General features: G+C 35.0%; 2 protein-coding genes across 7 annotated transcripts; one reads left to right on the forward strand and one right to left on the reverse strand.

The window, feature by feature from the left end:
- Window positions 1-978: 978 nt before the first annotated feature.
- On the forward strand, window positions 979-6,227 carry LOC7470417 (V-type proton ATPase subunit B 2). Of its 4 annotated transcripts, none has more exons than XM_002305497.4 (15): window positions 979-1,137; window positions 1,635-1,699; window positions 1,977-2,032; window positions 2,149-2,247; window positions 2,550-2,609; window positions 3,261-3,372; window positions 3,481-3,689; window positions 4,167-4,295; window positions 4,438-4,575; window positions 4,853-5,003; window positions 5,095-5,177; window positions 5,304-5,351; window positions 5,469-5,522; window positions 5,620-5,703; window positions 5,797-6,227. In XM_002305497.4, the coding sequence occupies exons 2-15, from the start codon at window positions 1,642-1,644 to the stop codon at window positions 5,980-5,982; spliced, it is 1,467 nt and encodes a 488-aa protein (XP_002305533.1). In that variant the 5' UTR covers window positions 979-1,137; window positions 1,635-1,641; the 3' UTR covers window positions 5,983-6,227. The 4 variants fall into 4 exon arrangements, with proteins under 4 accessions (XP_002305533.1, XP_024455480.1, XP_024455481.1 ...); XM_024599712.2 differs by having other exon boundaries at window positions 1,028-1,135; window positions 1,632-1,699; XM_024599713.2 differs by having other exon boundaries at window positions 1,053-1,131; window positions 1,632-1,699.
- A 769-nt stretch (window positions 6,228-6,996) lies between these two features.
- Window positions 6,997-10,392, reverse strand: LOC7470418 (probable hexosyltransferase MUCI70). 3 transcript variants are annotated; one of them, XM_024599708.2, is made up of 7 exons: window positions 10,019-10,392; window positions 9,735-9,911; window positions 9,355-9,423; window positions 9,078-9,268; window positions 8,404-8,819; window positions 7,885-8,069; window positions 6,997-7,665 (listed from the first exon to the last, which is right to left on the reverse strand). In XM_024599708.2, exons 1-7 carry the CDS (start codon window positions 10,122-10,124, stop codon window positions 7,292-7,294), a joined length of 1,518 nt encoding a protein of 505 aa, XP_024455476.1. In that variant the 5' UTR covers window positions 10,125-10,392; the 3' UTR covers window positions 6,997-7,291. The 3 variants fall into 3 exon arrangements, with proteins under 3 accessions (XP_024455476.1, XP_024455478.1, XP_024455477.1); XM_024599710.2 differs by having other exon boundaries at window positions 9,735-9,938; window positions 10,019-10,391; XM_024599709.2 differs by having other exon boundaries at window positions 9,735-9,943; window positions 10,019-10,391.
- Between the last annotated feature and the right edge of the window lie 2,865 nt (window positions 10,393-13,257).

Raw genomic sequence — 13,257 nt, forward strand, 5'->3', positions numbered from 1 at the left:
CAATAAAAATAAATAAATACAGTAGAAATAAAAAATAACATGGATTTTGCATTAATTATGTGAACATTCTCATGAAGAAATGAAAAAAAAAATTGAGTTATAAACCTTTTTAATCCCACTTAGTAAAACAAAAATTGTTGTGTTATAAAAAATTAACATTTGTTTAAAAAATTTATATGCAATGTTAAAATACTATAGAAACCTTCTAATTTTTTTTATATTATTAAATTATTTTGATGTGTTAATATTAAAATAAATTTTTAAAAATAAAAAATTATTATTTTAATATATTATTGAGTGAAAAACACCACATTCACAAACACCCCTAAAAATCTTTTGGTGGCTTTTTCTTTGAATTTTGGGAAAAATTATTTTCAAATGAGTGTGATTGTATGTAGTTCTTGAATTGAGGAGAGATATATATTAAAAAAATCCATTATTTTTTTTTAAAAAAGCTTTATTTCAAAGATTTTCTTTTTTTCCATCATGTTATTTACAACTATTATTTCTCTCGTTCGTCAATTAAATACATTTTTCTTCACCACCACTATTAATTTAATATTGCAATTACAAACTAGCTATTTTTATATTAATCAGGATTTAAAAAAAAAAAAAAAAAAAACTCTAATACCAAGGGAGACATGGGAGGTTGGTAGAGGCCCGGCCCCTAAAAAAAAGAAAAGAACTCATTAATATTATGCCCTAACTTGAATTCCATTGTCGATGGGCATTGAGGCCCAGGCAATCGAGAATACAAATACCAAGTTTACCCTAAATTCACCATGGGGTAAATTGAGACTACATGAAACGAAGTGGAACAATTTTTAATCTATAAGGGTTAAACTGAACTAAAATTTACGCGCTCTTTTTATCTCTTACAAGTCTCGCGTGACGCCCGCTGTATGAGATCCCACCACAGTAAATCCGGAGGAAGGGTTTTTATCCTTATTACCATTAATAATAAATAACTACTTTAGTCATCCTCTCAATAATAATTTCTTATAAAACAAAGTTTTTTTATTTAAGAAAAAAATCAAAATTAATCAGATCTCTCAGCTTGCTCGTTTTTTCCCCTCCCCTCTCCCCCTATCTCTCTCTTCTCTCTCGCTGTGTACCAGAGCCAGATAAAAAAAAAAGGTACGTCTCCATTTCAGATCCAAAATTTTCATTTCTCTCCTTTCACTATCATTTCATAAATAAATCAATAAATCAATAAAAATCTCTCATCTATTTTTTACTGATAGAATCGGTTGCAGAGAATTGGAATTTTCGTTTTTGATGCTCTTCAATATTTCAATCTAGCTGGTTAGTTAGTTAGTCTGGTTGGGTTTTGATGCTGAGCAGGGAGTGAGTTATTTCGGTGTCTCTGATTGATTAAGCTTTGTTTGTTTGTTGGCTAAGAAATTGTAGGGAAGTTTTGGATATTTTATTAGTTTTTTATATTTATTGATCCGTTCCTGCTGTGGATTTCAAATTTTGAAATTGAAAAGCTTTTCTTTTTAAATTTTTAGGCTAACTGGTATTTATTTGCTGAATGTTAATGACGTTACTGTTTTTTATATGGAAATTAAATTTGTGGATTTTGATTAATGTATTGGAATTAATTTGATTTTTTTTTTTTTTTGTGGATGAAGGTTGATAATGGGTTTAGAAACAAACAATCACGATATGGAGGAGGGAACGCTCGAGATCGGCATGGGTAAGTATTGCACATTTTTCTACCTATTATATTTGTGCAGTGTTGTTCGATGGTAATAAATAACAAATTTGGTTCGGATATATCATGTGAATTGTAATGGAATTGAAACTGATAATGGACCGGTGAAATATATAAAAATGTTTGGGATGGGAGGAAATCCGTTAGGAAGATACAGATTTTTTGTTTAATTTAAGTTTGCTGAGTGTTTTAAGGGCGATGATCGAGGTGGTAGGGGGTTGTTTTCATGAGCTTAAATTTTTTGTTTGATGTATTACAGAGTATAGAACTGTTTCTGGAGTTGCTGGACCTCTTGTTATACTTGAAAAAGTGAAGGTAAATACTCCTGTTTTCTTGATTGAAATAATCAGGATAATTTGTTTGTTTTATTAAACACTATGGTGCTGCTTCATTTTTTATTGATTGGTGCATTGTTTGATTCACTGTGTTAGGGACCCAAATATCAAGAGATTGTTAATATTCGTTTGGGCGATGGATCAACCAGACGTGGTCAAGTCTTGGAAGTTGATGGGGAGAAAGCTGTTGTTCAGGTGATTGCTATTCAGCATTCTCCATCTTTTTTCTTTGTGTCTGCAGGTTGGATATAAGTTGGTTTCTTTCCTGGTTAAAGTAAATTGCTAAACTTTAAGTTTGTGACGTGGTCGTGTGTCCAGTTGTAGAAGGATTTGTTATAAATTGAGTTGCTTCAAGATGATGATTTTAGCTTAATTTGTAGTGGATCTTTTCTTTGGGTCAGCAACTAATAATGAATCTTTAATCAGTTGTGGTGTGAAAAAAAGTGCACCTGTTTTAAAGGCTGAAGGCATTTTTTACGTGGTATTTTCTTGGCCAGGTTTTTGAAGGAACCTCTGGCATTGACAACAAGTTTACAACTGTGCAATTTACTGGAGAGGTATGAAGTCTTATTTATTATTATTTTATTTTTAAAAAGTTCTTGATTTTTCGTATCAAAGAAACAATTGCAATTGCTCATGCTAATGGACCTTGAACTTGTTAAACGCTGAAAATTAAATGTTGAAGATTTTAGCAGGTACTTTGAGCTGCTTAAACTATCTGCACGCTAACGTGTTTGCATGCCAGCAAACAAACTTTTACCAGATAATTAGATCTCATTTTGCTAGAAATTCAATTATAACTTGTTCTTCTGGGAAAAATCTGCAGAAAATAGCTTCTGGGGTGAAATATAAGTAGAGAATGAATTGCATTTATATCTTAAAGAAACATGGCTGAGCCTTACCACTGAGGCAAGTACATAAATTCATGTATTTCATAATTTTCAGCAGGTTAGGAGTTAGGAGTTGTAAATTTCAAGGATAAAGTTCAAATTGATATTAATATTTGATTTGTTTTTCTGATGTGGAATATTGCTTGTGCTGGATTTTAGTATATGCCTCTTAAGTCATTACTAATAGAGAAGTTGGTGTATGGCCATTTACATCTTTGCATAATGTAACCCTTTAAATTTTAAATTTTATCATAGTAGTTTCCTTGGAGTCTAGGTCTACTCTATCGATACACTTACTTTCCCTGGCCTTTTTTGTAGGTTTTGAAAACTCCAGTCTCCTTGGACATGCTTGGCCGCATTTTTAATGGTTCTGGGAAGCCTATTGATAATGGTCCTCCTATTTTGCCCGAAGCTTATTTGGATATATCTGGTAGGCAATCTTTTGAAGTGAACAGTCTTTATTAATATATGTTGCTTGCTGACACTTTTAGAGTTAATAATATTAACGGCCCTTTACTATATGTTATGCCTTCTGCAGGGAGTTCAATCAACCCTAGTGAAAGAACCTATCCTGAGGAGATGATTCAGACAGGGATTTCGACAATTGATGTCATGAATTCTATTGCTAGAGGACAGAAGATCCCTCTGTTTTCTGCCGCTGGTCTTCCCCATAATGAAATAGCTGCTCAAATATGTCGCCAAGCAGGTTTGGTAAAGCGATTGGAGAAGTCTGACAATCTTCTTGAGGTAACATCCACACTTTATTGCACAGTTAGAATTAGACTCGCAACCCTGTTCCCGCTAAGTGAAATAACTGTTATATGCATGGTTGAATAATGTTCCTGTATAATGGAGCCTTGACAGTATATTCTTTTGAGACATTGTAATAAATAAAACATATTTTCAAATGGAGATAGTAGGATCATCAGAAGAATTTAAATTTAATGTGTACTGCGATTATATCACACTTCAAAATTACTTCAAAAGCTCTTTTGCTGTTGAGTTATCAATATTAGTAGAATTCCTTGATTTTTTAAGTGCCAAATCAAATTGCATGTGCAGTAGTTAGGCATCGCTGGTGTTATTACTTCAATTCCCTAGTTTCTTTTGCCTTGAAATGGGAGCTTCTTGTTACTTACGTAGTTGTTTGGTTGACATTTCTTTCTCAGCTCTTTTTAACAAAAGTTTGTAATTAGGTTACTAACTTGCCATGTGAACTTTCAGGGTGGGGAGGAGGAAAATTTTGCCATTGTATTTGCAGCTATGGGTGTAAACATGGAAACTGCACAATTTTTCAAACGTGATTTTGAGGAAAATGGGTCAATGGAAAGAGTGACCCTCTTTCTAAACTTGGTAAAGTTTTGCTTTGACATTTGAACCTTGTTTTTGTTGTATTCTTGAACATGTAATTTTTTGTGACTGGAGGTTGTAATTTATTATCTTGTACCGTTCATGAATTCTTTCTGAAATTTGATTCTCTTAATGTGTCATACAGGCAAATGATCCTACAATTGAACGTATTATCACACCTCGTATTGCTCTTACAACTGCAGAATATTTGGCATATGAATGTGGGAAGCATGTTCTTGTCATATTAACAGATATGAGTTCTTATGCTGATGCTCTTCGTGAGGTGAGTTAAAGCAACATATGGGAGAATGTATCTTACTGAGTTTGTACATACATTAGAAGCATTTACTTGCATGCATAAATATCTAATGTTATATTTTTTGTGGGTCTATTGCTCAATATATCTAGCTTGTTTCTGGAGTATTAATTGTCAGCTGTTCAGTTTGTTTGAAATTCAGACAGTTAACTGTTTAAATTATAATATTACCAGGTACATTATGAGATATTCAAGTTTCATGTTATTGTGTTTGTGTGATAAAAACTATCGATTGCCATTCCAGGTGTCTGCTGCCCGAGAAGAAGTACCTGGAAGGCGTGGTTATCCGGGATATATGTACACTGATTTGGCAACAATATATGAGCGTGCTGGTCGTATTGAAGGGAGAACAGGCTCCATCACCCAAATTCCAATTTTAACTATGCCAAATGACGGTAATGTATATTCTCAGACCACACTGAATATCCCGTATTTCTTTCCTTGAACAAGAACACTTTCTTTAACTTGATTTTCTTATTTGACCAGATATAACTCATCCCACCCCTGATCTTACGGGATACATCACAGAGGGACAGATTTATGTTGACAGGCAGCTACAAAATAGGCAGGCAAGTTCAGAGGACACATGATCGATCGTTTCTCTTAGCTGTCTTACAACATGTCATGGGTCCTAGGTAACTTAGATTTCTCTATGTAGGAGCTTTTGATTGAAATTGACCCATTTTGATTGGCAGATTTATCCTCCTATCAACGTCCTCCCATCTCTGTCTCGTCTCATGAAGGTAAGGATGAATCTTCTCTGAATTCTCAATACATCAAGGATTGATATGCTAGATGGCTCATAACCGATTAGAAGGTACGAGGCATATTATAAATCGTGTCATTGATTACCATTGTAGAGTGCCATTGGTGAGGGAATGACTCGCAAGGACCATTCTGATGTGTCCAACCAGGTCTGATTTGTTAACCATTGTTGCTTGGTTTTTAGTTTATTGTCCCATTTTAAGCTGTCTAACCTTTGATTTTATTCAAAACTTCTTTATCTCTCAGCTGTATGCAAACTATGCTATTGGGAAGGATGTTCAGGCCATGAAAGCAGTGGTTGGAGAAGAAGCTCTTTCTTCTGAAGATCTGGTCATTACTCTCCCCTGTTCTCACACAGTATTGCTGCTATGTTTATAATTATTTGATTTACAGGAACTAACATGTGTTCTCTTCAATAAACAGCTATATTTAGAGTTCTTGGACAAATTTGAGAGGAAATTCGTCGCTCAAGGAGCTTATGACACCCGCAACATCTTCCAGTCACTTGATTTGGCATGGACGCTGCTACGCATCTTTCCCCGTGAGCTACTCCACCGTATACCTGCTAAGACCCTTGACCAGTTCTACAGCCGAGATGTAGCCAATTGAGAAAAGAAGTTTGTAGTCTTCGATTATTTTCTTTCTATGAGCTATAAGAAGTTGATCTGTCCGAAGTTCCTTTTCTTCAGAAATAATAAGGTAGTGTGCCCATTTGGGTCACGAATTTGAAGGTGTCCGGCCCGTCAAAAGACCAAAAAAATTGACTGTGTTCCTTTGTAATTTATTTATTAGTTGGTGATACCCCTTACCCAGTCGTGGGACTTATAGTAAAGTTGGGGCCTGGTCTTATGTGATGCTTGTTGTTTTGCCCTTTTTTTTTTTTTTTGTAAGCCTATCCTTTTATATATATATAGGAAATCAAACGTTTTATTTATTTATTTCAACATTTCTTTTTCAAACAAAGCACAGAGAGCCAATAATTTCACGCTCCCGTGATTCCTCTTTCCTGGTTCAGCAGCATCTTATGATCAATGTTACAATTAACAAGGTTCGATGATGTATGGTTTTCTAATTTGGGATTTACCCAAAAAATGGATACCATCTGGCGGCAAGATGGACGTTGTTCAAGCAACATTTTCTTAATTTATTAACCATGTCAGATTTTGTTATCCATTCTGTGCCCTTGCAAAGTCATTTAACAGACCAGCCTTGGAACTTGGAAGTGAGCATGAACATCTGCTTTCACTTGACTGCTCCTCCATCGGACTGCCAGTGGGAAAGCTTTCTCACGACTGTTGTATGCTGCACATCTCGCGGCCTCAACTCTCTGACAGATAGCCATGCTGCTCGCAGTCTCAGATCCAAGCCATGTGTGATCCTACCGTCTGTGCAAATCACACAATGGGTTCACGCGCGCATGCTTCACACTGACAGAAATGATCCATTAGACTCTTAAGGATCGTAATCAATCATGGTAAAAACAAAGGGAACTGCAACTCGTACAAAGCTCTTAGCTTTAGGCTGAAAGGGAAATGCCAAGGGAGCCATCGGCAGAAGGATCATTCGTCTAAAAGCGAGGCTTAAAAAAGGACAGTAAAAAGAAATCCAAGAGCAAGGTATTGCTTGATAATAATGTCTTTAATATGGAAAAGTTTATTAAAAGAAGGTGGCAGGACACAAACCATGAACAACAAAACAATCTTTCAAAAGGTGTTCAGGCTTTTTTCAGAGTGATTTTTAAAGGTAATCAGATTTCTAGATCCTACAGGATACAAAAATTACGCACCCGGCATTTCCTTTTCTTTCGCAGATATTGTACAGAACTGGGCTAGGCATTGGTTTTCTTTCTCTAATAATGTATTAGGGGCTAATTAATAAAAGAGATCAATGATGTTAAAAGTGGTCAGATGGATTAACTTCAGCCTGCTTTTGATGTTCTTGCTACTTTTGGCAGTACAACTGAACTGAGATCCCCAGGATAAGGAGTCCACAGGCCTAACCCGCCTCTGCTCTCCTTCATACTGCTACCGTTCCCCTTAAATTCGCTTATACTTTTTACCCACTCTACTTTGGATGAATGCTCTCGGGTGTGTGGATGCAACACAAACAGTGAGTTGTACTCGCAGTTTGGAAACATAAAGAACCTGAATGCACCTCCTAATCTGTACACAACATAGCCAAAACTCAATTGGTCTCTTGGTGTGAATAGATTGACCTCGTTAAACCACAAGCAGCTAAACAGGTTACTCATTGCTGTATGTTCCCGTATGATAATAGCTCCCTCTGGCACATCTGCATTTACCGACATCAATAAATAGACGAGAAAAACTTGTGTAAATCACCATGATTATCACTTTTACAGCCCTCATCTGTGCGCTCATTTGCTCCTAAGTAAAATGTTATAACTTGCAAGTGAACTAGCAATCATAATTCATATGAACAAGTGTCACCCCAAAAAACTAAAAATGCAACAAAATAAAGGATTAAAGAAGTTGTGATTTCTCTTCTTACCACTAACACTTCTTTTCTTCGGACTCCAGGACTCCATTCCCTCATGATAATATATTTTCATATGGAGATCAATGAGGGGTCGGGCATAACGTTTCCTCCGCTTATTTGCATCAGCCTCCTCATATATGCTTCGATGATGTTTGTGCTGAGCAATGGCAAACGTATTCTTCCCACGCCATAAGTATCTGCGGATCAAAGGCCATTCAAATTACCTGTTACCGATTCCTTTTATATTCACAGACAGAAACATGTGCTTGTGCACATGCGCGCACGCGCGTGTGTCAATGATAGTGGCGAAACAAAGGGATCATAGCATACCCATAACCCTTGTCGGCAAGAGTTTATCTTCAAGGGTTATTTAACAGACAACATATATTCCGCACATGCTGTAAGATAGCACTATAACAAAAGAAAGGCTAACCTTCAAGTTTTAAATTCCTTTACTTTTCATCCCCACCATTGTGATTAAAATGACAGGACTAAAGACGTGACCTGTAAATTAACCATGCAAGGAAGTACCTTTCTAGAATTTGTAATGGATCAACAAGCAGCTCCATTTTACCATCAATCCAGATGCTGTACTGTGCTTGAGGAAATAATCTGTGGGTTAAAATCTTGGGAACTTTCCCGTTCCTCCTAGGCTCGTCATAAGGTGAATGCTTCAGCAGAATAAGACGCCAAATACCAACCCATCGTCCCCCGTTATGGTCCTCCCTGACAGTAACGTTTTCCTTTATGAAATCAAGAGAGATCTCATCCACCACCATGAGAAAACAAAAGAGTTTCCTAGAACGTTCGCTTATATTTGAAGGCTGGTGAGGTACATCATATCCATCGAAAATTCCAGATGCAACCACAAACCTACAGTTCTTGACATATTCAATATCTACAAGATCCATGTCTGCACCACCATTATGCATAAATCCACAATGCACCTGAAAGGCAGATTGCACATTTAAAAATAAGAAACAGAATTAAATTCACTGAAGGACAGCCATAAGTAACAGAAAATTTCAACTTCCAGTCTTCCACTAGTTGTGAGAAGGTGATTCGCATAAAATCCAAAAATATCCAATTCCCTCCATCATCATTTAATAGAAATAAATTACCTCGAAGATTAATTTGCTATTGTCAGGAATAAGGAACTAAACTAACAACAAAATTGACTTTACAATGAGTGTTTATGTATCTACCTTCATGGAAGAACTTAAATTAAAACTCTTCTCTCTTTGTTTCCAGCTTTGATGTCCTCCAAATAATGGGGATGACTGAGACCCATCCTCATCCTCCATAACATAGGAAATGTTTTTAACAATTTGGTCATGAGTTCTTCCCTCCGGAATAACTATTCTTTCAGGGTTACTGATGACAGGGATCGGACAACCTAAAGATTCAGAGGCAAGTAGTGTCAATTATAACAACCACATAGCGATCAACACTTCAAGGAACAGATGTTGCTATAATTCTTACGATGTTGCTTCGGCACAAATCCCCACGTGTTTAAAAAGTTGTATACCTTGCTTTCTTTATTACAGATAACTGCATGCCAAACATAACCATCATATCAAACCACATAACACAAATTTGTATAACGCAAATACCAGGATTGCATCATCATGTTCACATAAACAGTTGGCAAAAACAATACAGATATCCCATGCAATTCTTGAACAAGGTGTCACTCCTATAATGGGAAACTTTGCATCTACCAATTTCTTGAATTCCCCAGATTGTTAGAATCCAAGAAAAAACAAGTCACCTTATCACTAACCTCGTATAAGCGCGCGAATCACAATGAGTATACACAAAAAACGAGTAGCAGGACTTAAAAATGTTGGTAAAACATTTACCTGAAAAGAATACAGAAGAAGACTGACAAGACCAAACATGAAATGATAAGACAGCAAGAATGAGTAACATCCAAAGAATGCCAGCAACAAGAACCAAGCGAACAAATCCTCTCTTCCAAATTATCTTCATAGGATAATCACTTGGCAACTTCCCAGCACCAAAAAAACCTCCAACATCTGTTTCACCATAACACCACCATCAGACTGGACTGATACAAGAACACAAAACCCATTACTGCCAAAATTACAAAGAGCACAAACCCGTGTGATTAAATAGTGATTACCTTTAGAATTATTTGATGGTGTTTGATTATTATCGTTGTTGCTACGGTAGTCTCCACCTCTCCGGTTCAACCGTAAAGAAACGGACCGTTGCCCATCACTCTCCATAAGATTATTATTAATATTCACTGAATTGATCCCTCTTTCTTCAAGAAAATGAGTTCCAAAAACTTGATAAAAATCTTGAAATTAATAAAAAGATCGCAGGTAAATTACAATGACTGGCAGATCTGGGAAGTATAAGAAAAGAACGAAGCGCGGTGAAATTAATCTATGTACCAATTATTTAGCACGTATTAACGTAAATGTTTCGTCTTATTCCCTTTTTTTTTCTTGTAGAAAGCTGCTTGTAGTTGCAATGGGCTGGGTTTCTTGATTTGTAGTGACAGATGGCCTAAATGTAGAGAAATGAAGTGGGGGGTGTTGGGTAGCGTATTGTTAGTAAATTATTTCATAAAATATTTTGGTAATATGAAAATACTTTTTATAAATTAATTATAAAATAATGTATTAATTGATTTTTAAATACTTTTATGAAAAAACAAATAAAAAAACATTTTTTGTAAAATCTTTTCCACAAATTAGTTCACAGCTAAGCCCATTGGTAAGAGCACGCGTTATTCAAGCCCAGAATTGGAAACTTACGAGCTGGACAGGAATTGAATCCAGACAAGCCAACCGTTATGGCTTCTTTCTTTGTCTGTCTGAGGACTGCAGCAGCAAAGGCTCTCAAATACAAGTATATTCATGAAACAATGGCATCATGTTCCCTGTTTTTGCTTGCATGTTCGCCTGAAGAAAAGACCTGCTGTCTGTTTCGCTACAATATGGATTGTTGATGAAGGAATAAACAAGATCATACGTTCTTATCAAGCTCTGCTGGAGGTCCTTTGATTCAAGTAGTCACCTCGAAGAAAAGACTGGTGTTGCCCAATGCAGCTCCCCCCATTTCTGCACTGCGGTTGAAGACAGATGGACGGACACTGGCCTGATACAGTACCAAACGACCTAATTAGTCTGCAGAAGGTACAGTCTACATCAGAGGAAGGATCAAAGTATTAAATTCTGATTTGGAGAAGACTAGAAGAGGAAGGAAAATCATTTGACAGGGCAATGATTGTTTTTTTTTTCTTTCGTCGGGGAAAATTCTTGGTGAGAAAACGCAGATCTGAGAACCCTTGAAAGACCCCAGGTCCCGAACAACAACGCTCACGGAGGAAACTGCCCTTAGCTCGAGGCAATGAACCGCCAATAAGCAACTTCTGATAGGTATCTCATTTCGCTTTTCTGCAGCCTGTTTCCAAAGTAGAGATAGGACTTCTCAAGGAAAAAGCATTTTAAGGACGATACAAAACTTTGTGTCATTACATTGTATGTTGAATTCAAGGTTATTCATATAGTTTTGAATCTAAGCATGCATGTTGCGAGGAAATAACTATACACAAACAATATAAATGTAAAATATACTCAAATATGCAAGTTGATGGACTACTTTGTCTGCATACACTAAAAAAAATGGACCTACCTTTTACTTTTATCTTGAATTCTAGTTATTTACTAGGCATTTAACTCATATTTCACCTTGGGTTATAATTTTTTTTATAAAATAAAATACCAGGTATGCAGGGTATTTAGATGTGTTTTTTTACATAAAAAAAATTAGAGTGTAAATTGAAAAACTCATGCATTTATCTAACTAAATAAATCGATAACTATTTATGTAAATAAAAAAAACCATTAACAATAAACAAGAAAGAAACTACAAAAATAAGATATTCATCGATTGTGTTTACTAAATTTATTTATTTAAATAAATAAAAGATAAATTAATTCTAAAAAACTCATGACTTAAATGATAAATACAAATAAGATTGACTGAATAAACTCACGCCATAAAAATTATTATGCAAGGCCGAACACATTAGCAAAATATAAAGAATGAACATCTGCTAATATTACGAGAAGATATAGAAAAAGGCGGCGCAAGTGACGCCACTAATTTTCCAAACCTGGTCTTCCATTGTGTCCTTAGAAGCACCACTACGTCCCCTTTGTCTTGGTGTGGCGCATGACTTTGGTTGATGGACGGTTTATCGCTGATCAACATTTTTTTTTTTGTTTCCTTCTTTCCTATCTCTCCCAATGTAACTACACATTTGTCATGTGTTCTTCTTTTTTTTTTTTTCAATTTTAGTCCTAATGTTTTTTATGGTTTATTTTTGTCTTTGACCCTTTTACAAAAGTTTTGTATGTTTTCAATTCAGTCCTTCAATTACAATTCGTCATATATTTTTTTTTTCAATCTGATCCTTATTCTTTTGATTTCTTATTTTAACCCTTGGCTCTTTTGTCAAAGTTTTAATTGTTTTTTATTTTGTCATTCAATCAAAGTTTATGCTCTCCTTTTTCAATTTAGCCCTCATTCTTTTGATTTTTTTTGTTGAAGTTTTTTCCTTTTTTTTTCAATTTAACCGTCCAATTTATTTTTATTTTGTAAAAAATGCTTTAAAAAAATCAAAGTTGACTCGAGCTAATCTTTTAGATCTATGACCCGGGTCATGAGGCCGGGGTGACCCCATTAAAAGCAAACCCGGAAAAACAAAGAAGCAAGATTCTTCAACAAACAAATATTGAGGGATAAAATTGAGAAAAAAAAGTCAATAAAAAAAACAATACAAAACAAAACAAATAGCAATTAAAAGAATTAGGACTAAATTCGATATAAAAATCAAATGAAATTAAATGTTTAGGGATGAAATTGAAAAAAACAAATGAATTAAGAAAATGATTCAAAAAATAGCAATTAAAAGAATTATGACCAAATTTGAAATAAAAATTAAATGAAAATAAATGCTTAGGGATGGAATTGAAGAAAAACAATTCAATCAAGAAAATGATTCAAAACTAAAAAAAATAGCAATTAAAAGAATGATCCAATTTTTATTAAAAAAAAATAACAATATCAAACCACCAGGGATGAAATAAAAAATAAAATTCAATTATAAAAAATCAATGTAAATAAAACAATTGCAATTAAGAAAAGAAGGGTTAAATCAAAAGAAAAAATAAATTGAAGGGTTGATATAATTTTTTACATGACCAACACGCAATTTGAGGAAAAAAAAGAAGCAAATTAGAGCCAAACCAGCCATAACCACCATACATGCGCTACCTAATGAGATATAGGATGTCGAGACGAATTTAATGATGCAACAAAGTGATGATTTCTACTACCAAAGTC

This window comes from Populus trichocarpa, chromosome 4 (assembly GCF_000002775.5).
Source record: "Populus trichocarpa isolate Nisqually-1 chromosome 4, P.trichocarpa_v4.1, whole genome shotgun sequence".
Taxonomy (NCBI): Eukaryota; Viridiplantae; Streptophyta; class Magnoliopsida; order Malpighiales; family Salicaceae; genus Populus; species Populus trichocarpa.

Excerpts from the sequence above, each read along its gene's own strand:
- LOC7470418 (XM_024599708.2), bottom strand. The coding sequence starts at position 10,124 with ATGGAGAGTGATGGGCAACGGTCCGTTTCTTTACGGTTGAACCGGAGA. Across the intron at positions 8,820-9,077 it reads ATTTAAGTTCTTCCATGAAG|GTGCATTGTGGATTTATGCA; the intron begins GTAGATACATAA and ends TCTGCCTTTCAG. Across the intron at positions 8,070-8,403 it reads CCATTACAAATTCTAGAAAG|ATACTTATGGCGTGGGAAGA; the intron begins GTACTTCCTTGC and ends TTTGATCCGCAG.
- LOC7470417 (XM_024599711.2), top strand. Across the intron at positions 5,004-5,094 it reads TTTAACTATGCCAAATGACG|ATATAACTCATCCCACCCCT; the intron begins GTAATGTATATT and ends TTATTTGACCAG. Across the intron at positions 5,704-5,796 it reads CTCTTTCTTCTGAAGATCTG|CTATATTTAGAGTTCTTGGA; the intron begins GTCATTACTCTC and ends TTCAATAAACAG.